General features: G+C 34.4%; 2 protein-coding genes across 14 annotated transcripts; one reads left to right on the top strand and one right to left on the bottom strand.

Annotated features, from left to right (window-relative positions):
- The first annotated feature begins 5981 nt into the window (after window positions 1-5981).
- Window positions 5982-12991, top strand: LOC112033878 (uncharacterized). Of its 6 annotated transcripts, XM_065771089.1 has the most exons (7): window positions 5982-6091; window positions 6177-6242; window positions 9216-9381; window positions 9477-9545; window positions 11330-11394; window positions 12723-12804; window positions 12905-12991. In XM_065771089.1, the coding sequence occupies exons 1-5, from the start codon at window positions 6052-6054 to the stop codon at window positions 11331-11333; spliced, it is 345 nt and encodes a 114-aa protein (XP_065627161.1). In that variant the 5' UTR covers window positions 5982-6051; the 3' UTR covers window positions 11334-11394; window positions 12723-12804; window positions 12905-12991. The 6 variants fall into 6 exon arrangements, 3 of the variants coding, with proteins under 3 accessions (XP_065627161.1, XP_023922420.1, XP_065627160.1); XM_024066652.2 differs by lacking the exons at window positions 11330-11394; window positions 12723-12804; window positions 12905-12991 and adding an exon at window positions 9891-10305; XR_010628069.1 differs by lacking the exons at window positions 5982-6091; window positions 6177-6242 and having other exon boundaries at window positions 8967-9388.
- On the bottom strand, window positions 10387-22762 carry LOC136061481 (L-arabinokinase-like). Of its 8 annotated transcripts, none has more exons than XR_010628066.1 (8): window positions 22653-22762; window positions 19147-19200; window positions 18959-19061; window positions 18736-18845; window positions 18506-18625; window positions 13958-14012; window positions 10870-11147; window positions 10387-10732 (listed from the first exon to the last, which is right to left on the bottom strand). XR_010628066.1 is itself a non-coding variant. In XM_065771087.1 (8 exons), exons 2-7 carry the CDS (start codon window positions 22554-22556, stop codon window positions 13959-13961), a joined length of 495 nt encoding a protein of 164 aa, XP_065627159.1. In that variant the 5' UTR covers window position 22557; window positions 22653-22720; the 3' UTR covers window positions 13282-13673; window position 13958. The 8 variants fall into 8 exon arrangements, 6 of the variants coding, with proteins under 6 accessions (XP_065627155.1, XP_065627159.1, XP_065627154.1 ...); XR_010628067.1 differs by having other exon boundaries at window positions 18511-18625; XM_065771087.1 differs by lacking the exons at window positions 10387-10732; window positions 10870-11147 and adding exons at window positions 13282-13673; window positions 22503-22557 and having other exon boundaries at window positions 22653-22720.
- Window positions 22763-23475: the final 713 nt, after the last annotated feature.

The raw sequence follows: 23475 nt of genomic DNA, 5'->3' as shown, positions 1-23475 counted from the left end.
TAATGGAAATTCTCTAAGAAAGGCAAAGTGCTATAGGGTATATCATTTCCCACCAAAAGTTTTCATTTATTAGAAATTTGTTTAAATTCATTTTCAAATGTCTTCTTTGTTCCAAATTGTATTCAAACCAAATCCCTATTCGTCAACTAGTTGAAAAAAAAAAAATTAAAAATTCCTTTCCAATTTTTGTTATTCACTCAGTTCCCTAATTCTATAATTAAAAAAAATAAAAATAAATACCTCAGTTCCCTTTTTGCCTATTGTAATTCCTTGAAAACGACGCGACTTGGAGTTTATGACATTGTAGACTTGGTCATCTGCTTTTCCAGATATAAAGTATTATGTTAGTCTGATTCCCATTTAAATAAAAATTGATTTTTCTTTTTCACAAAATATTGTTTGTCATTGTTGTGCTACCGCTAAAGATTCTAGATTAACTTTTCTTAATAGCATGACCATAAAATATGCACCTTTGATTCGATACACAATGATGTTCAGGACCCTTCTTTGGTTATATATTACTCATATTGGATATCCATACTTCATTCATTTCATTGGTCCCTTTAATTGTTATATATATATATATATATATATATTGAATAAACAGTAATACTTATTATAACACACACATAATATTAGTGTTTTAAACCGGATTTATAACGAAGAAAACTATAAATCTTTGAGAGAAAGTTCTAGAAGAGAAACAATGAGAAATTGAATCTTTCATTAAGAATAGATTACATGAGATACAGCATGTATAGGCTAACCAATCATAACAGATTTAGGTGCCAACTCTATCCTAACAGAATTGTGTAATGACTAATAGAATACAAACACATGTACAATAGTGTAACTAACTAATACCACAAGTTCTTATACTAACTACACACAGCTTTACAATATTATGACTGAACTACAGGTCGTTTATGTGACTGTGCTTGTCTATGAACTGAAGCTCTGTTGACTAAGTGACTTGAGGCAGAACCATCAGCACTATCATCCTTTACATCCCCCCTCAAACGAAAGGGAGGAAGCCCCATGAGTTTGAAAGAAAGAGCACGAAACCGAGGGGAAGACAGACTCTTGGTGAATAAATTAGCTAATTAATCCACAGTAGAAATATATTTGAGATTCATGTCTCTATTCAAAACCTTTTCACGGACAAAGTGGTAATCCACTTCAACATGTTTAGTTCTAGCATGAAAAATAGGATTATAAGCTAAGGCAAGAACTGAAACATTGTCACACCATAAAATTGGAGGATGATACAAATAAATCCCTAAGTCTTTGAGGAGCATACGTAACCAATACAACTCAGCAGTGGTAATAGCAAGGGATCTGTACTCAGCTTCAGTAGAGGACCTAGACACAACAGACTGCTTCTTGGCATACCAGGTAATAGGGGAATTCCCTAGGAAAACAATCATGCCAATGATAGACCTCCTATCAAGGGGATCCCCTGCCCAATCAGCATCACAATAAGCTGAAAGAGAGAGAGGACAAGGCTTAAAATAAATCCCCAAGTGAATAGTACCCCTTAGAAATCTCAAGATACTTTTAGCTGCAACAAGATGATGTTGACAAGGCTTACTCATAAACTGAGATGCCTGCTGGACTGCATAAGACAGGTCAGGCCTAGTGAAGGTTAAATATTGTAAAGCCCCAACTAGACTCCTATAAGCAGTAGGATTCGGAAGTAGAAGACTGTCAGAAGCATGAGAATGAGCAGAAGCGCAAGGAGTAGAGCAGGGCTTACAATCTAACATATGGAACTTAGATAATAAGTCCTTTGCATACTTAGATTGATGCACAAAAACACCTCCACTAGTATATCAATCTGCAGACCCAAGAAATAACTCAAAGGACCTAAATCCTTAAGAGCAAAAGCTACGCCAAGCTGCCTAATAATCTCAGCAACAAAAGCACTATGATTGCCAGTGATTATAATGTCATCCACATACAAAAGCAAGTTAACAACATGATCTGAATGAATAAGGATAAACAAGTTGATGTCTACCCAGGAAGCATGAAAACCCAAGTGAAAAAGCTAAAATGTGAAGCTGTCAAACCAAGCTCTAGGAGCTTGTTTGAGACCATATATAGCCTTATGCAGTAGACATACATGGTGAGGCTTATACTGATCTTTATACCTAGGTGGCTGACTCATGTAGACTTCCTCTTGCAACACACCATGAAGAAAGGAATTGGAAACATCCAATTGCCTAAGGGACCAACCAAAGTGAACAGCGAAAGCAAGAATGATTCTCACAGTTGTAGGCTTGACCACAGGACTAAAGGTCTCAGCATAATCCAAACCATATTATTGCAAGTATCCTTTAGCAACAAGTCTAGCTTTAAACCTAGCAATACTGCCATCACTATTCCTCTTAACCTTATACACCCATTTACATCCCACAACATTCTTATTAGGTGGTAAAGGAACCAGAGACCAACTATGTTGCTGCTGCAAACTAGTAAACTCAGAATCCATTGCTTCAACCCAATGAGGATACGTAGATGCAATAAAGTAGGAAGAAGGCTCAGTAAAACTATAGTCAGTCTGAACAGCAAACACTTTAGGCTTGAAAATATCATTTTTGGACCTGGTAAGCATAGGATGTGTATTTGTGGCCAAAGGAAGAGGAACTTAAGCTGAATTAGGAATACTGGACACAGCAATAGAACCAGACTCAATGGGACTAGCAGAAGAAGAAAACAGGTAAATCAAATGGAGGAAGAGAATGACTCACAGAACAAAAGGTGTCTAGAGAGAGACAGAGATGGAATGCATATGAGATCTAGAGCTAGAGGTATTTAGATTGAAATTTATATATGTAAGTTCGGGGCGGCCGGTTTGGTTCCTTGTCAGAATCAAAGAACTAGAAACGTGCTTCAAATCAGCCAATGTCAAAAAACCTTAACCTTCACCAACTACCGCTTCCTTCATCGTTCGCAGCCCCATCTGGCAATTTGATCGACTTGGCAATGGCTAGTTATGTTGGGGTTGGGCGGTTGATGAACAGCCCTAAGCCTCTAACTAGAAGTATTAAATAGAGAATAGCGACTAAGAAATAAACTTGTTTACATTAGATGAGAGAATGAATGATACTATTGAACAAGCATAGGTTGGAGAGATTCTCATTATCCGTTTGTAAAATGACCTTCTGCCTATTAGTCCGTTAAATATTTCCTAGAGACATCACATATAAACATGGACAATTTGTTACAGTAAAACTTATTTTTCTTCATCAAAGAAATTATTGCCTTTAGGCAATTTTTTAAAATAAAATAAAATAAATTACTAATGATACTAAACTAAGGAGAGGAATGTCAACAAATCTTCAGATATCCAAAATTTCCTAGACTTGGTAAGATCCTTCCAAAATATATCGCAGGATATCCCGACCGTTTTGCACCTAGTGAAGAACCCTCAAAACTAATTATGAAGACCAAGTTTGTTTTCTGCAAGAGTATACCAATCTGAATCAAGAATATCATTTCCAGGAACTTTTTGTGGTTGACACCCAGGTACCATTACGTCCTGCAATCTCCGTACTTTGGTCTGCTACAGAAGGCACACATATATAAGATTCAATCAGCAATATGAAAGAGCTGACCATGTCCATATTAGCTATAGATGCATGGCACCATGACCATATTCAAACTTTCTAAAACAACAATATGATAGAGTGGGGCAGCAAATCAGGCTCCTTTTGAGAAAATTGCTTCTAGAGAATGACTTGAAATGCTATCAGAAAAAAAAACAAGCAGCAGATGACCTGGAACTCTCACGTGTCAATGTACAATTTAGAATCATATCAAGTGCATATATGTAGTTCTCAGATAAACAATGTCGTTAGATGTATACAATTAGTACACGAGAAGTTAACTTACAATGTCTTGAGACACAAACAGGCACATCAATAGAATTCATGTCACAGCAGCAAGGCCATAAAGTGGAATCTAGTATTGAAAATTTCACAAGCAAGTGTATAAAAACACCTTCCATAACAAAATGGAAGTATAGATGAGATGCCTCAAAGCAAACCCAAAAAAATAAAAATATATAGATTGAAATGAGATTCTATGAGTAAGTTCTACGCCATTTTTGCCAAATAATACTTTTTAAAAAAAATTATTTGGTAAGATAGCAATATTTGAAAGTTATTTTGGTAAAAGCCTATTTGAATCTCGTATGTTGGAGAGGCAAGTTTCAGCACTGAACTAGTCTTCTGAAGACTGAAGAGACAAGTTTCATGTTGTAGTGAAACTCATCTCTTGAGAAAGACGAGTCAAACTTGTTGAGTTCCTTGTTTGCAGTGCAACTCATCAAGAGATGAGTTTCATGCTAGAACTTTAAAAAAGGTTATATCCCCAAATACTTTTAAAAACAATCATAATTAACAAAATCAATTTTAAATAGTATTATTTAGCAAAAATGGTCAAGTTATATGCTTATAAAGGTTATACCGACCTTGACTAATCTGTTAAAGATCCATAGCTAACTCCAAGATTATGGGATCAAGACATAATTGTTGTTGAATTCTATTTGGGATGTCCCAAAATATAATCCTCTTTGAAAAGTAAACAAACATAATGTTGATAACTTTCTTTCTTTCTATAAAGTTTAAATTAATGAGGGTCATTTTGGAAACTTGCATCTTTAAAAATAAAAATAAAAATGAATTAAATGTTTTTTGAAAAAAAAGTTGTATGCGGGAAGTAATTGATAAGCAAACAAACTGAATAAGTAATAAGAATGATTGGAAACTTTTTGCCCTATTGCGAAAATGTATAGAGTCTACATATGGATGGATAAATGTATGACACAAATGGAGTAGAGAGAGAGAGAGAGAGAGGCAATGGGTAACGAAGCCAACTTTGATCTAGAAATTCTGGACAGCTACTAGTTATAGGGATTATTAAAGAACTAGGGTTAGGATTTTGGTGGGATTCGGGAAAAGGTAATAAAACATTGGGAATGTATGGGTTTAGAAAGTGTAGGGAAAGGTTAGGATTTGGAGAAGAAACAAAGGGAAATTTTGAGGATTGGGGGCTGGTCTAGGTTGCAAACGGTAAGCATAAACAGTCATATGGTGTTTTGAGGGTTGTAGAGAGCTGATTAATGAATGGGTGGTTTAGGCTCCACTTGGGAGGAGGGAATGGAATGGAAAGGAATAAAAAGAATAATTTTAAAATATTCTTCCCTTCTCTTGTTTGGGAGTTTTAATGGAGGGAATGGAAAGTCCATTCCCTTGTTTGGAAGTTTAAGTGGGAGGGAATGGAATGGGTAGGAGGGAACACTCATTCCTTTCTATTCTCTTAAAACCTCAAGTTTTCATTCCCCCCGAAATTGGAAGGAATGGGAGGAAATGGAATTAGATTTAATGATTTTTTTACTAAAACTCCCAAAATACCCCTATATATTCAACCCTTTATTTTAAAACAGGGGTTTAATAGTAATATTGTCATAAAATGATTCCATTCCATTCCTTTAATGTTGCTCCCAAACAGAATTACTTACATTCCATTCATTTTCATTCCTTTCCATTCCTTTATTTTAAAACATCCAAACAAAGTTACTTAATTCCATTCCATTCCATTCTTTTCCATTCATTTCCCTTACTTAAATACATTCCATTCTATTTCATTTCTTTTCATTCCCTTATGATCATCTCATTCCATTCCCTTATAAACTCCCAAGCGGAGCCTTAGGGTTTCAAATATTAAAATTTTAGGGTATGAATAGATCACAAATTCAGATTTATCTATATAATCTATATAATAACTAATAGTCGAAGCGTTTGACTTTTTGTTGACCGCGCCTCATTGCACCATGTGGCTACATAAATTAATGCCATATCTACCATTAAAAACATAGAACAATGTACCTTTTCAGTGGTTTCCTTATTTAGTTTCAGTGAGTAACTATTTAAAAACATATAACTGTGTCTTTTCGGTGGTGCTTATTTAGTTTCAGTGTGTTAACTGCTTATTATTGTTTTCTTTTTCTTTTTTTTCCCCGCTGTGAGAACAAACTCAGCGAACGTTATGGACAAAAAACAGAGTGTCTTTGCCGCTACTGCTATTGGTAATTCTTTTCTTCACAATCATTAATTGGTCTTGCTTATTCTTGCATTAGTTGGTCTAACTCTTTCAAACCCACACCGATTCAGTGGGTAACCATTTACAGCGAACATTGTGGACAAAAAAACAGAGTGTCCTTGCCGCTACTGCTATTGGTAATTCTTTTCTTCACAAACATTAGTTGGTCTTGCTTACTCTTGCATTAGTTGGTCTAACTCTTTCAAACTCACACCATTTCTATGGGTAACTCTTTCCATTGTATATTTTGATTTATACAACTTTCGTCAATTTTCCAAATTATACCATGTTGGCTTTGGCGATAGAAAAAACCGAATGTTAGATAGGCTAAGAAATATAAAAACCATGGGAGGGTTGGGTTTCTGGCTTTAAATTATTCATGGCAGAATTTAATTAATTTTGTAGTTCCATATATCAAATACTCTTCAATTTATTTGTTCTACCTATTTGTTGTGTTATTTGTTGCATTACAGGGACTATTCAATTTGTCAATAAGTTGTGTATTTCTGTTTTTAATTTTTTTTTTTTTTTAATACTAAGGAATGTTAATAACTAAGACATTGAAATTTTGTGCACACCATGTGTTTGACAAAATGCCTTACTTACTCTTGCATTAGTTTGTAGCCACTTTATAGTTTGTGCATCTTGGTTTAAGTTGTTATTGGTCATTACATGTAGAAAATAACATAAAAGATTGTATAGGTCAATTTTGTCAAACAATCATCTACTGCTATTGGTAATTCTTTTCTTCACAAACATTAGTTGGTCTTGCTTACTCTTGCATTAGTTGGTCTAACTCTTTCAAACTCACACCATTTCTATGGGTAACTCTTTCCATTGTATATTTTGATTTATACAACTTTTGTCAATTTTCCAAATTATACCATGTTGGCTTTGGCGATAGAAAAAACCGAATGTTAGATAGGCTAAGAAATATAAAAACCATGGGAGGGTTGGGTTTCTGGCTTTAAATTATTCATGGCAGAATTTAATTAATTTTGTAGTTCCATGTATCAAATACTCTTCAATTTATTTGTTGTGTTATTTGTTGCATTACAGGGACTATTCAATTTGTCAATAAGTTGTGTATTTCTGTTTTTAATTTTTTTTTTTTTTTAATACTAAGGAATGTTAATAACTAAGACATTGAAATTTTGTGCACACCATGTGTTTGACAAAATGCCTTACTTACTCTTGCATTAGTTTGTAGCCACTTTATAGTTTGTGCATCTTGGTTTAAGTTGTTATTGGTCATTACATGTAGAAAATAACATAAAAGATTGTATAGGTCAATTTTGTCAAACAATCAAAGGAAAATCCTAGGCACTGCCCTTCTCCTCTGAACAAGTCATTGCTAAATAGGCAGTCAGTAATATTTTCAGAAATGATTTCAATTATAATGAAATTTAATGATAGGTGTGCAGATGATTGTTTAGATACTCATTTTGTACATTGATTATTGAAAATCGTTGACCAGATATTTATTTGCAAATATTGGTCGTTCAGAGTTTGTGAAGAATATGAGTGCTTTGACATATATGATCTCTAAGATTAGTAGTTTTCAGTTCTTTGGGGCTTCGCTTAACATTCTGAGTCTATATCTATTGTAAAAGTCGTTAGCAAGATATCAATTTGAGATTGTACATACCCTTTTGCCTTTCTTGGGCCACGTTTTGGCCAGTAAGGCCTAACTTTGTAGCCAACACCTAGATAAATTGATTATGCTGATATTTGTATCAATTGCAGTTTATTCACTATGATTGTGATGAAATACCTCTTTCCAAATGAATTCGAATTGTGTGGTTCAGGAATTCCATGTCATGTTTCTACTGTTATGTTTTTTTTTTTTTTTTCCTAGGCTTTTAGGGCCCTGCATTTGGTACCTCCACCATATTCACGTATTGGACTGACTTGATATAAAAACCGTTTCACACCATGGTCAGCATTTTGTTACTTGAATATGTTTAGGAAAAAACATGTTTGCCATTCAATAATGGTTGATAACACAACCATGGTATTGCCTCCAGGTTTCTAAGGCCCACATGGCAAAACAATGTTGGACCTTTCAATACTAGAAGATTCAATGAATATCATATATTTAAATGTTGTTAAGTTGATATAATAATAATAATAATAATATAGTTTAATAAATGTCTGAAATGTATAGCTATTAGCAAATGTTTTAGCTACATGATTTTATTTTACAAATTCAATTTTGGTGTTGTAGTAAAATAAACCAAGATTAAATTATATGTTGTACTCAATACTTTTCCCTTGCATCGCACGGGTTAGCGACTATATATATATATATATATATATAACCGAAACCTCTAAAACTCCTACAATTTTTCACGTCAACACAATAAAAAATAAGATTAAAAACTCTTTTTTTCCCACAATTTTCCACATCAACATAATAAAAAATAAAATTAAAAACTCTTTTTTCAAAAACGAAACCGGATACTTATCTTTAAAAAAAAAAAAAAAACCGAGCTTAAGAGTCACATTTAGGACTCTTTTCCTATTTCAAACTCTAATGGTGTTTAGCCTAATTAGTTTAAAACCCTACACACCGACTTCAGACACAGCCTCTTCAACAACTAAGTCTTCTTGAGGAATTTTTATCACAAAACGCCAACCTCTCTCCTTGATTGAGTCGCAGAGACCCCAGCCTTTGACTAATTTGAAAGCATCCTGATCAGATTCTCACTACAATATGCAAACTAAACCCTCTCAGATTCAACCCATCCTAACCCTAAGGGCCAGGAATGACTTTTATCTGTCAAACATGACCTTGTGGTATTCTACGGGTAATTTTGAAAGTCAAGTGAGTTTACTAGTAATCTATAAATATGCATAAAGACTTTCTTCAAATTTCGTTGACACAATATTGCTGGTACGTTGAATTTACTATCTCAATAGTGGTTGCCTTTGTCTGTATTGTAATAGAACGGTAGTAGAAAGGCAAAACAATAGGTTGAAATCAATTGCGTTGGGATTGAGAGAGAGTTAAAAGGGACCTTTCTTTTTCTTTTTTTTCCTATCGCTATCTATTGCCAGATTTTCCTCCAATTTTTCTCCCATTAACACCGAGTTGTGAGTATTGATAGAGAAACACACATGGAAGAAGAAACAAAGAGGAAAAAGAGAGGAGAAGAAGAAGAAAAGAGGGATATTGGCAGCAGAAATTTTAGGGATTGTTATCTGCTCCATCACAAATCGCAGAGAAAGGGGCATGGGAGGGATCCTTCTCACAAATTGCAAACACTCAGGATTGTATGTTGTAAGTGGGGCATTAGATCTTTCATGTTTTTCAATTAATGACAAAATGATTTGTTGATTGATGGATTACAATATGCCTCCATGCTTAGGAACTTGGAGGAAGGAGAGGAGGGAGAAGGGGAAAGGAAGGTTGCAAGTGACAATGAATTGAATTTCAGGTACTTTAATGGATGCATATGAAGTGTTTTTGGAAATGTCCCCATGGACTTTTGGGTGTGTTTTTGTTATTTGTTTGTTAGCTTAATTAATGGTATAAGCTAGATGAAAGATGTGGCCATAAAACATGATGTAATTTTTAATATGAAATGTTTGTCTTGAGGGCAGAACCTTAAGTAACTCAAACTGAGTGTACAAAGATGGATGGCCGCATATTGTTTGTGTATAAGGAACGCAACCTTAGTGCATATGTACAACTATCTTTTAGATTGCTTTTGTTTCTTTTCTGATTTTGTATTATGTATAATGGTGCTATTACTGTTTTCTCTGTATCTTTATTTTGTTAGACAGGAAGCGGAAAGACTTATACATTTATACCAAGGGTCCAGCCAATGCCTTTGTAGTTGTTGTAGAAAAAACTTATCCAATGATCAACAAGGTTTAAACCCGTGTTTTTGAGAGATTTTGTGCCCCCATAAAAAATTATCCAATTATCAAGCTGATTCTCTTATCTGTAGCTCATTGAAGTGGGTTTTTTTTTTTTTTTCCAATTAAATTGGACTATTAATTTCTCTTTTGGTTTTTCTGTACGGTTTTCATTTGCTCCTCTACCCAGGGACAACCGATTGAAAGTGAGGAGAATTATACACCTCCTCCAGATCATTTTACTATTGTTTTTTAGAAGATAAAATGCCTCTTAGATTGGTATTTTTGAATGAATTCTAAAGTAATATTCATCAAATCCCTAAAGAAGTGGAAACAATATTCATAAGGTGTAAATCAGAATTGGTGAGAAACACAAAGAAGCTCTACCTAGAGATGAATGTTCGGAAGCTCACTATATGTTTTGTAAGTAGTCAATTACTATAATTTACTGTTTCAATTATTTCTCTCGGAAACAAACTTGATTATAAGAGCTGAATTGGATTTTTTAAATCTAAATGTGGAAATATACAAATCTCTGTCAAAACTATTGAAAAAAGACGAAAATTTTCAATCAAATATTGTTGGCTTTCTCTTTAAATATTGTTGCTCCTTATTCAGTACTTTGATCCAAGTCTTTAAAAGCTTGATTTGATTCTCACTTTTTGTGTTGTTTTCTTGCATGATCCATTTGTTCATCTTCAAGTCCCTTTTCTTGAGAATTTGTGAGCAATGTCATTACTGTCTTTCTTAACCATTGTTGTCCCTTTTGTAAAGAACAAAGAAAAGATAAACAGTACATCAGAGACTGAGGGAAAAGAGAGGAAAACAAAGTTTAAACTAAGATCAAAATAGCAGAGGAATAAAAAAGAGAGAACTTTAAGAGAGATAAACAAAGAGTACCTTAATTTTAATTCTCAATTCTGCAAAAAAGATTAGCATCTTTCTTGATCCCTTCAAGCTCCTCTCTACTCTTTCATTCTCACAACATTGGCAATGCTTGACCAATTAACAATTCATTAACCCATATACAGGGGGCCAATATCACCCCAGCTGGAGAAACTCTTTTAGGGGATACACAAGGAGTGATTGACTTGCAGCAAAGGACTGAGCACACACGCTGCTGACATAGTCAACTTCCAAGGAATGATTTATAATTTATTGGTGAATCTGTCAAATATCTGCCAAATTTTCACAATCCCTAAAATCAGTTCTGCTTCTAACCATTATGTATAATATTTTATCCTTCAAAATAGTCAGCATGCATCATTAAGTTTACTTCCAATCAACAAAAAAGTTCATGCATACTTCTATTAATGTTTCTTGAATGTCAACTGAAAATCGGATTCTTATTGTTTTGCAGGTAGGGATTTGGCACTTTGTTATCTGAGTTATTTGGTAATACAACTACAAGACAAGCACAATTAGGTATTTACCAATCTTTCCTTTATTCTGTACTGTTTCTTGCATATTTATTGATAATATGCTTCTTTACTGAAAATCCAGCCTTTTATCATAATAGTTACATGTTTAACTGTCAAGACTTTTAAAGGCAAGTTCATTTCTCTTCTCTATTTCTCTTTATAAGTAATTACGCATAGTTTAACAATTTAGCCTTTAGACGAATTTGTATGCGGTTGCCTTTAGAATAATAAATAGATGATGGCTTTGGGAATTTATTTTTTCAACCAATCTTAACCATTAAAGACAAATATTAGATGGTTGAGATGGTGTGACAATCCATGAGTATACATATACTATATCCTCCTCCTCTCAGGTTCTCACATAAGAATGAGCTGGATCCCTGTACATAGAGCCCACCCTTATGTGAAATAAGAGAGATGTACTACAATGTAAGTTGGATATGACCAGACCAGAACGGCTTCAATTGACCATTGATTGGATTGAATTATAACATGTGGAAAACCTTAAAGGAAAAAGTACACACTTGGTGCGTACAATAAGCCTACCATTGGGCCTGCAAAGGTCATAGCTGCCTGATAAAAGCATGGCTAATTAGAGTCCATGCATATAAGACCTGATAGGATTGGCTTTTAACATCCATCAAGTAAAAATCTTGGCAAATAGGAAGCAAGGTTGATGAGAGTTTTTAACTGCCACTTGCACACCACAGAATATTCAAAATAATATCCACTAAATGGTATCCAACATGCTGAAATTATTGTTTTTGTAAATGAGATTAAGGAAAGCAATGGGGTTCAATTAAACCAGGAGTTAAAAAAGGAAAAGAGTGTTGAGCCATTCAATTACTTATTTGATACTGTTTCAACATTGGTCTACATATTTGAGTGACCAACTCGAACTTGAACTCGATGCCATGAGGTGTTTAATATCCCTCTCCGGTTCCAAATGTCTTCAACCTTTTCAGGCTGGACATTTGATATCCACCTGTCAATCAATGTAAATATGGCCCTTGAATTTGTATATGCAAATTCAGTTCACCTTTTGGTCCTAGAGGTGCTAGGTCCTGTTGGATTCATATGTTATTTGTACTGCTCATTTTGCATCTATATTACTGGTATTTTGAACTTTTCATAAATGATGTACATTTCAAAGTGAGAGATATATAGGAAAATTAAGATTGTTGATTATGGTCATGTTAGATATACTTATAATGTAAGATTGTTGAAGTACTGTTAAGTGATTTTGAAATAAACATCATATTAAAATGGAGTCAATAAGTCACTGTCCAATAGATAATTGTACTTTTTTTTAATGAATTTCATGCATTGCAGGAGAGTATAACTTATCATCAACAAGTGGAACAAGAGTTTATATTGATTTGGAAATTCCTGAGATTGCTAATTTCAAAGCTCAGTAAGTGTTTTGTTTTGGATTCACATTTTTAATGTATTTATATTAAAATACGCAAAAACTAATATGATATTAACATTATATATGTCATTTCTCTTATTAGGTATAGAATTCAATTAAAGGTTGAAGATAGCTCAGAAATGACAATGTTCATTTTAATTTAAACTTAAGTTTGATTTCTATTTTTCATTACATAATTTACTGTTTCATATCAAGGATAGGAAACTATGAGACTAATCCTAATGTATAATCAAAGAGGAAGAGAAAAAGAATAGTTTACATCTTTATGCACAATAGCTTTCCCGTGCATCACACGGGTTAGCGACTAGTTTATTTTATTTTTGATGATGTGGATCCTCACCAAGGTAGGGCCCTTTGGACCCACCCCTAGGGAGTAAACCAAGGATACACAACCCCACCTGCAAGTTTAGATTTAATATTGGCATAAACATGCCAAGCATCACACTGAGGGTTGCTGAATTCTTCATAAATGTATGTATTATTAATCAAACATAAGACCTTACATTATATATATAAATATGTGGCTAACACCTAAAGCTACTAGAACTTGGACTCCTTGAAACCCTAATAAAATGTGGGTTCCTTGACTTTACTGCTAAGCCCAAACTAAACTCGCAAATAAAAATCCAATTACTAGATAAAATCCAACATAAGTCCCCATGGACCACTAGCAAATCCCTTGTCCAGAAAACAGAAAATTACAGAATTGCCCCTAACACCAAAAAAATAAATAAATAAAGCTAAAGAAATTTGAGCAGAACCTAGTTGATGCTAAAAGACATAATAAATAAAGATCATGATTTGGTAGCAAGCCTATGCCTATCCAAGTTTGCAAGTAGTCTTGACATCATCTGATATGCGCCAAAATAATGCTTGGGTATTAGAATTAGCTTTGGCATGCCTTCAATCAGTTTATGTTGTTAATGGTTGCAATCATGGTCCTTTAAAAGGACCATGATTGCAACCATTAACAACATAAACTGATAAAAGGCATCCCAAAGCTACCATTGCAATCATGGTCCTCAATAATATATATATATAGAGAGAGAGAGAGCGAGGGAGAGAGAGATTTAAGGAAAAAAAAACCTTAATTAAGGAGCCAACAAGTACTAAAAAAGGAAACAGCAGAATGTACCTTATCTAACACAATTCTTTCCAACAGCTGTATCTTGTAGTATATGAGCAGCCAGCTAAAAAGACAACAAATACTTAGGTTAGAATACGATTTTGTCTCTTAACTATGTTAGGTTTCCTTTTTCATCTCTGCACTCTATTAATTGTTTCAGTTTACTTGTTGAAAATTTGAAAACGCATGAATATTACTCTTATCCTGCCTTTTTGTTACAGAGTGAAGGCAATTATTGATGTGGCAAACCTTTTTTTTTTTTTTTTTGATAAGTAAAAAGTTTTATTGATATCAAAAAGGAACACCCTAGTACACAGAGAGCGTACAAGGGGTCAACAAGTCAAATACAAAAATTGCAAGAATCTAGGAAATCAATAAAAGAAGGGAATGATTGTTTTTGCAAAGCAAACAACCAATACAATAAAGTTCTAAAAAAGAATAGCTTGAGGTCCGGAATAGATCTCTCAATATTTTCAAAGCATCTACTATTTCTCTCCCTCCAAAGACACCACATTAAGCAATGAGGAACGATGGATCATTTATAACCATTTCGATGATGACCAAAGCTACCTTGTCAACACCCTAACAGCCCCAAAACAGTATGCGGCATAACCCAAGTTACTCCAAATAAACCCAAAACCATAGACCATAGATTTATAGCAACGGGACAGTGAAGGAAGAGATGGTCAATCAATTCACCATTACTCTTACACATGTAGCACCAATCCAATATCCACACCTTCCTTTTTCGTAAATTATCAATCGTCAAACATTTCCCTAAGGCAGCAGTCCATACAAAGAAAGCTACTCTAGAGGGAATCTTCTGCTTCCAAATACTCTTCCAAAGAAAACCGTAGATAGTAGGGCCAACTAAAATTCTATAATAATCATTCACCATGAACCCCTAATCTTTGCTAGGTATCCAACACATCTTATCCTCACCAAACCCCCTTATTGAAGAACCATATATGGATTCCATGACGCTTGACATATCCTCTAATTCCCGAACATGCACACCCCTAAAGAAGCTCACATCCCAAAAAAGGACTCCATTGGAGACTTCATAAGCTCAGCCACACTAGCCTCCTTATTCGTGCAAAATCTAAACAAGTCAGGATAGCTAACTGCAAGAGATGTGGCAAACCTTTTCTGTACACATGTTCTTCCAATGCTAGCATGGACATTGGCAATTCTAGTCTCAAAATGTTAGAACATATGAAGACACATTAAATGAATGGGTCTCAAATTCAAACCATTGGGATAACACATGGATATAGTTTTGGCATGATCTAAGGGGTGGAAATTCTTGTCTAAAAAATATGTTTCCTGATTTGTTTAAATTGGCACTAGAAAAGGACACTTCTTTGCTTCTTATTTGAGTGGTGAACGGAGTAGGAATCCTCAATTTTGTTGACCTTTCCAAGATTGGGAGTTGGAAGCTACAGAGAGTTTCTTTAATTTATTGCACTCCAAAATCCACAAGGCCAAGATAAAGACCATACTTCATAGAGTTTAACTAAGAGCTGAAAGTTTAAAGTCCATTCTTACTACGATGTTCTCAAAGGATCTACCGGAGTTCACTTCCATGGAGAAGTATATAGGTGTTAAGGTACTTCATAAGATCCTTTTTCTTTGCTTAGACAACAACGTTGGGTAAAATACTAATAGTGGATTATCTTTGGAAACGTCACAATTTGATTATTGATTGGTGTTGCATGTGCAAGAGTAGTGGAGAGTCTTTAGATCATCTTCTTTACATTGCTCAATGATGAGAGATTCATGGTCATTTATGTTTACCCTCTTCAGGGTATTTTGGGTTATGGCGGAGACACCAATTCAGATGCCAGGATGTTGGCAAAGGAAATTTCATTGTCATAGAATTTGAAGATTTGAAAGGCTTCTTCCTATGTTTTGTGGATCATTTGGTGAGACATGAATAGTAGACCTTCTGATGGTGTTTAATGGTCTAATCATGTAATCAAGCAATTGATGTAGTGATCCCTATATAATTGGATGACTATATCCAGAAATACCCCATCATCTTCCTTTCTTGTTTTTAAGATTTACTAAGCTTGGTATTATAATTTCTTAGGAGTAGTTCAAAAAAAATATTGTTTATTTGAATTATCTCCTCTTTTGAATAAATTATTTTACTTATAAATAAAAACCCCAAATATGGCATCAAGAGTGATCCCAATTTACCCCCTAGTAACCCAGCGAAACCCTCTCCACCAACCCTCCATAACTAGTACTTTATTCTTACCTAAATTTACATATGCCTTCCTCCCAGTTGGCAGGTAACTGTAGTCATCCTCAAAAGTAGTGTCTGCTCCTTTCACATCAACATTTAGTGTGTGCCTCACAAAAGGACCATCACATTTAATGCTACTGAGCAACATCTCATCCACCCACAAACTGGGAACTACTGTCTAAGAGTCCCATTAGCCAAACTGAGGGGAGGACCTGCTGACAAGTCTTGGGGGAAGGGTTTCCAGCCAAAACCAGCCCTTCAAACACCTATCTCCATTGTGCTGAGTTAACCAATCTCATATGTTGAGATTTCACCATTTTCATTTTTCCCACCAGTTTACTGACTTAAACATTAAAGCCTCCCTAGCCAACCCCTGATTGGTCTTAAACAAACTGAGGTTTTCTCTTTCTTAGCAGTGTACCCATCCAGTTGCAATATCTCCACCAAGTTTCAGTCCTTGCAGAAGTTTTTGCTGCGGTTCTGTTGTTCCGTGAAACTTTACGCACATACAGTATTCTTCCCTCAAGTCCTGTATAGAAATTTTCATAGAACAAGATGATCATCTCATAACCTCAGACTTCTCAGAAATTTCTTCCCAGTAAAATTACTCGTGTTTGCTAACATGTAGAAAAATATATTAATCCCTTTGGCCCAATGTTGCTTGTCCATCTTTCTATTTGTAGATGTCTCAAAATACATGTTCACTGATGCAGGCAAGAAAGTGTTCAAGGAAAAGCAAGATTATATAAAATATTCAAGTTTTATGATCTAGTTTTGATGAGGAATTTCTTGACACCTTTAATAGGTTGCTTTAGTTATTATTGAGGCTTAGTATTGAGTTTTTTTAGGTAAGAAAGCTATTGGATCAGTTTTAATAAATTTACTAGAATGGGGGCAATTTGGTAATTTCCAGAATTCTCAAATAGGCTGTCCTTGGCTGTACCAAAAGCCCATGAGTCTTATTTTATGTTTTGACTCCTTTTCCTATTTGGTCTAGGACTTATTAAGTCCTTTTTGTTTGTTATTGTTAATCCTAGACATTATCGGAAGGTTAATTCTTTGTTATATAACACTCACCGTAGCGCACACACCTTTGAAATCATGTTTTGAAAACACAATTTCAGTTATAGTTGTGAATGGTGAAATAAAGTTTTGAAAACACGATTTCACAATTTTAACTAAAAACAGGATTTCAGATGACATGGCATTGCATGCCCTGTACACAGTGTGTAACTATCACCACTCTTCTAAGAATAGGTTTTTTGGAGTCCTAGTCCTTCTAGGAAAGGATTAACAATAGCCTAAAATTCCAGCAGCTTATTTTAAGCTTTGTGGGAGTGATTGCCTTCTCCTACCTAAGTGTGATTGCTTAGGAAAGCATAGGCATGATTGACTAGTGTTTTATTTATCTTATTTCTCATTCTACTCCCTGTCTCAGCCCCAAACAGCCATCAAGATTCAATCTTTTCTAATCTAAAACCCACCCTCAAACATCAATTCTTATTCAAGAACCCTTTAAGAACTCGTCCAGAAATCTATTGTAGTTCTAAATTCTTAAAGATCCTAAATCATTAAGTTTCTAAACTCAATGTCTCTAAATATTTAACTTTTCAAATTACACATCTTCATGTATTTCCAAAATAGATAGATTTCTTGTCTAATTTAATTGGGAAAAGCATATTTCATATGCAATTCAGATAATGAATCACCTAGAGACTTTGGCGAGAAAGACCTGCTAGAAAATTTGAGGAATTTGAACTGACTATTTCAGACCTGAAATTGCAGTTCCTCATAACCTTGTTTGAATGGATGAAAGCACAAGAATCTTTTCTTTCTTCAACTTATTAAAATTTATGGATCATTTTAATTTTAGAGCCTAGTTGTGATGTATATCTAGCATACATCATATGTACTTGGTGCATTCCATTTCTCTTAATAAACCTTATTATTTATCCAAAAAAAAAGAATTCTTCCTAAATTAGTTTCTAATCATATGCCAATAGGTTGTGGCTTGGATTCCACCCTTGGTGATAAAGTAAGGTCATGGGTTTGATCTCGCTTGGGTGCATGAGTTACTATACTTAGCAAAAAAAAAGGGGGAAAAAAATTCTTGATTGCACAAACTTAAATCCTCAAAAGTTTTAGTGTGAAATCATCAAGGTGAAAACTTTCGAGGATTTAAGCTTGTGCAATCAAGAAAATTTTTGATGCGAGATCATCAAGGTGAAAACTTTTGATGCCAACTATTCTTGATAAAAGCCATAAATCGTAAAAGGTACAAAATTGGATTAAAAAAAGTTGAATACCTCACCACCATTGGTACCTCCCTCATAGCTTGGTTTCAAGTTAATAGCACGTTCAAGGTAGGGTATCCAACATCCACTGAGCATATCTCTTCTAGCCATCTCCACACCACCTTGGTAATTCTGTTTACACAAAACATATGGAGGTAACTTCCCAACTGATTACTAGATGCAACGTGAAAAGAATATGAATAATAAATTTTTTGATAAATTTGCTAAGCATCCAATTGTACCTCAAGCATTTCTCTCAAATACGGTTCTTCATTAAAATAATCTCGGCGTATGAAGATAAATGGCACCTTGTATGCCATGGCTTCACTGACTGTGCCATATCCAATCTTTCCTGGAGTAGGAAAAAAAAAGCCCAGGTACCAAAAGTCCAGTACTAAAAGCTCTAGACAAAATCTCAATCATTGGACCAAGCAACAGCTCTAAATAAATTAAAAGTTATTATACCGAGCATGCAATCTGAAGCTGCTATTAGGTCAGGCGTATAAACATCTTTTGCAAGCTTTATGAAATTAGGGGGAAGCTCCCGATTGTCTGAAGCCCCACAAACCTAAATCAGAATGCAATAGGAACAATATTATCAAAATGAAATGAAGAAATAACTATGATCGATGTATATGTCCAACAAAACTTACCAGGCACAACCAACCAGCAGGTAAGTACTCCTCCTTCAACTTCCAACCAGCTGGCTGGACGTGATAGACAACAGCACATAACAGTCAGAATTTGTCTTAATGCCTAAAGCATAATAAGCATATCACAATACCTAAGGACAAAAATATTGGTTTTTAAAACAAGCAAGTTACATCAAAAAGAGGGTCTCTTAACAGATAGCATCCTAAGCATCTGGTATAAAAATAAAGTTCAACATAAAGTTTGTAATAGAACATTCAAGCTAGTAAAAGTACATTACAGAAAAAACAAATAATAATGACTGTGAATTGATATGGGAAATTGCTTCCCAATATCTCCCTTTTCTTTTTGGTTGGATGAAGTTGCTCAAACTAACTAGCATTTTTCACAGATTGGCAAATACATTAAGGCACCATCACATCAGGGAAGTGAAATGCAATACTAATCAGTTGAGTAGGGAGGATGAAGTGGGTGTGACAATTGTATGTTTATGTAATATAATAAAAATACACATCCATAATATAACTAATTAATTTGTTACAATTATTTACAGGGGAAAATTTTTTTAAAGATAAAATGATCAAAGAAGGCAAGTGGAATTTGGACAAAGATGCTGATAAGATGTAGAATGATTGTATCAAAAAAGTGGCTAAAGATGTAGGCAATTGACTAAAATGGCTTGGTGGTGGAAAAGGAGGTTCATATAGCAATTAGATTAGAGAGAGAGAGAGAGAGAGAGAGAGAGAGCTATAGAAGCTCACCTAGATGTAGAGACAATGCTGTTTATAGAAATTATAAAGTGGTGAAGAGGGAACAATGAAGGTTGCCGAAGAGACTAAATTTAAGGCTTGTGATGAGTTAAATAGCAACTCAGGGATGAACCGATTAAGGATGGAGAAAATAATATTTATAAAATTTGCTAAGACAGTGGAAATGAAAACAAGAGACTTGAATGGTGTCAAGTGCATTAAAGATGAAGATCAAAGAGTGCTAGTAAAAGAAGAGGCATAGTAAAGAAAGATGTAAAACTTATTTTGATAAACTTTTTATCGCAAGTGATACACAAAATTGGCGCAAATTGAGTAACCCATTGAGAATAGAAATCGGAGGTTTGCTTGAAGAATTAAGATGACTAAGGTAAAGACACGCTAAGGAAGATGAAAATTGGAAAAGCCATATGGGACCGGATAAAATCCCCATTGAGGTTTGGAACCGCCTGGGTGAGGTGGGTGTATGCTAGTCGAACAAACTTTTTCAATAAGACCTTAAGTGTTAACAAAATGCCTAGTGAGTAGAGAAGAAGTACTCTAATACCTATTTATAAGAAAAATGGATATATTTAAAATTGTAAAAATTGCCGTGGAATTAAACTTATGAGTCAAATTATGATACTTTTCAATGAAATTATTTACTTATCAAAAAAATTATTGCTTGTTATTTATTTTTTAATGTAACTTTCATAATTTTTGGATTTAAGATTTTGTTTCCTTGGTTTTTGGTGTTTTAATTCTTTTCTATTTAGAGTCTTATTATGAAATTATATCAATTAGAATCTTTTAGAGTGTTTTCGCTTGGAAAATGAAATTTATAAAGCCTTTCAATTGGCCGGAAATATTTAAAACTAAAAGAAAATTCTATTATCAATACAATTTTAGTCAATTTATTTTCTCAAAAGATTCTAGAGTTCTTTTTTGAGGATTCAAGGAGCTCTCATGGATTTAAGGGTTTTCATCTGGTTTGAACAATATCTAATCTTATCACACTTTTCATTCTACGAAAGTCTGGAAAGTCTAGATTATATGCTCTTTCGATATATGAAGAATCGAATGATAGTTGGCAGTGAGGGAGGGTATGAAATTGGCTTGTTGCAAGGGGCCCATTCCAGAGTCTAATAAATTTTCATGCCGTTCACCCTAAAACTTGCCTTAGGGTCTTAAAGTTAAGGTCCCGTTTAACCAATACCCCAAAACAATAAACACCCCCCCCCCCCCTTCCAAAGCCCCAAAAGGAAAAGATCCCAACTTATCTTGTAGGTGGCTAAAAGCATAATGAGAAGCCAAGGAGGTAACACTACCCCAAATAGGTTAGGACACCCATTGAGGCCCTCATATCCAGCCACCAACTCAAGAGGCTTCGGAATTTCCAATGAGCTAATGCTTACCAAGCTAGAAGAAGGGCACCAATTTGGCCAGTTGGCCCCATATAGCACAATGGCAACAATGACTTGATAGAGAAGAATAGAGAACAGCTTGCAACATTCTTTCTTAAGAAACTGTTATCTCTATGTCTAATAAAATTTAAGGCAAGTTGCACGTGTCTGTGATGATATGATGACCAACTTTAGAATGTTGTAAGGTATTAGCATTTTGAGAACAATTGTTCTCTCTTCCCATTTGGACAGTCTTCATATTCAAACAAGCTAACCAAGAAGTGGGATATAATTAATCTTCTATGTTTCATTACTTTATGATATTTGTTTACCAACAAAATAAGTTATTTTCTTCTAACAATTTGGAGAAGGGATTCATTCTAATACATATATTATTTTTCAAAAGGCTAAAGAAAAACAAATATCAAGAAAAAGGAAAACAAGAAAAATCTTATAACCAATTACCAAATAAACAGCAGAATTTCAACCCAGAGAATCAATTTTGANAAAACACCCCCCCCCCCCCTTCCAAAGCCCCAAAAGGAAAAGATCCCAACTTATCTTGTAGGTGGCTAAAAGCATAATGAGAAGCCAAGGAGGTAACACTACCCCAAATAGGTTAGGACACCCATTGAGGCCCTCATATCCAGCCACCAACTCAAGAGGCTTCGGAATTTCCAATGAGCTAATGCTTACCAAGCTAGAAGAAGGGCACCAATTTGGCCAGTTGGCCCCATATAGCACAATGGCAACAATGACTTGATAGAGAAGAATAGAGAACAGCTTGCAACATTCTTTCTCAAGAAACTGTTATCTCTATGTCTAATAAAATTTAAGGCAAGTTGCACGTGTCTGTGATGATATGATGACCAACTTTAGAATGTTGTAAGGTATTAGCATTTTGAGAACAATTGTTCTCTCTTCCCATTTGGACAGTCTTCATATTCAAACAAGCTAACCAAGAAGTGGGATATAATTAATCTTCTATGTTTCATTACTTTATGATATTTGTTTACCAACAAAATAAGTTATTTTCTTCTAACAATTTGGAGAAGGGATTCATTCTAATACATATATTATTTTTCAAAAGGCTAAAGAAAAACAAATATCAAGAAAAAGGAAAACAAGAAAAATCTTATAACCAATTACCAAATAAACAGCAGAATTTCAACCCAGAGAATCAATTTTGAAAACTTGAAAGAAAGTAACCTGGAAATTCTCCAAACCGTTTAAAGTCAAGGTACTTTCACCAATCTTGGTCATTCTAAGATGTTGAGGGATTCAAAAATTTTGGAATGTAAGCAAGAAAAATTGAAAGAAATATACCAATATATCATGACAGCCTAAATTATACCTCACCTGCCCACCAAAATTAAAAATTACTAGCTTCACATCATCCGGAACTCCAAGATCTTTCCTCACCTGCATTGCAAGGAAATTTTTGATAGCAAGCATAATACATTAATTCATACACAAATTTGTGATTTCACCAAATCAAAGTTGGAAGGCAAGTCAAGAGAAATAGAGCAACATTCATATAGGTCTCTCTGTTTTTGCATAATGCAAACGTCAGAGGAGATGGGCAGGTAAAGTTGAGTTCTTCACATATACAACTAAATTTTGCATAATAATCTCCTAAAGGAAAAATATTTAGACCAATGGAGAAATAATTTTGATGGAGATCATATATATGTCTAAGATTATTGCAAGCCTGTTCCCACTCAAGTTTGGTAGTTGGCCAAGAAAAACCATACTACAATTTAACTTAGACTCCATATTGTTCCACAAGAACTCCCAATCTATGCATCTTCTACTCCCCAATCATCATATTTAGGATCCACAAAAGGGAATATCATCAATAAGAAAGTGAAAAAATTTTCTTCTGACCTCAACAACTTGAGCCATTGAGCATAATTACTCCCAATAAGGTGAATGGAGTTAATACAGAGCATATTAGGAGACAACATATAATTAGGATGGATATTTTCTTTTGACTCCATAGTAACTCTTGTCAAATCAAACATATAAACTAAACTAAAAAAGTGTAGGCTCCCTAATCAACTACAAAAAATCTTGACCAACCAGAACAATAAACTAAAAGAGGGCATGGTAATTGACAAAAATAATAGTAAATAAACTTTGCAATTTTACATTGGCAGATTTTGGAACCCACGTGAACTGT

This window comes from Quercus suber, unplaced genomic scaffold, assembly GCF_002906115.3.
Source record: "Quercus suber isolate HL8 unplaced genomic scaffold, Cork oak 2.0 scaffold_39, whole genome shotgun sequence".
Lineage (NCBI taxonomy): Eukaryota > Viridiplantae > Streptophyta > Magnoliopsida > Fagales > Fagaceae > Quercus > Quercus suber.
Note: the sequence above shows the minus strand (reverse complement) of the source record. Positions and strands in the feature narration are given on the sequence as shown.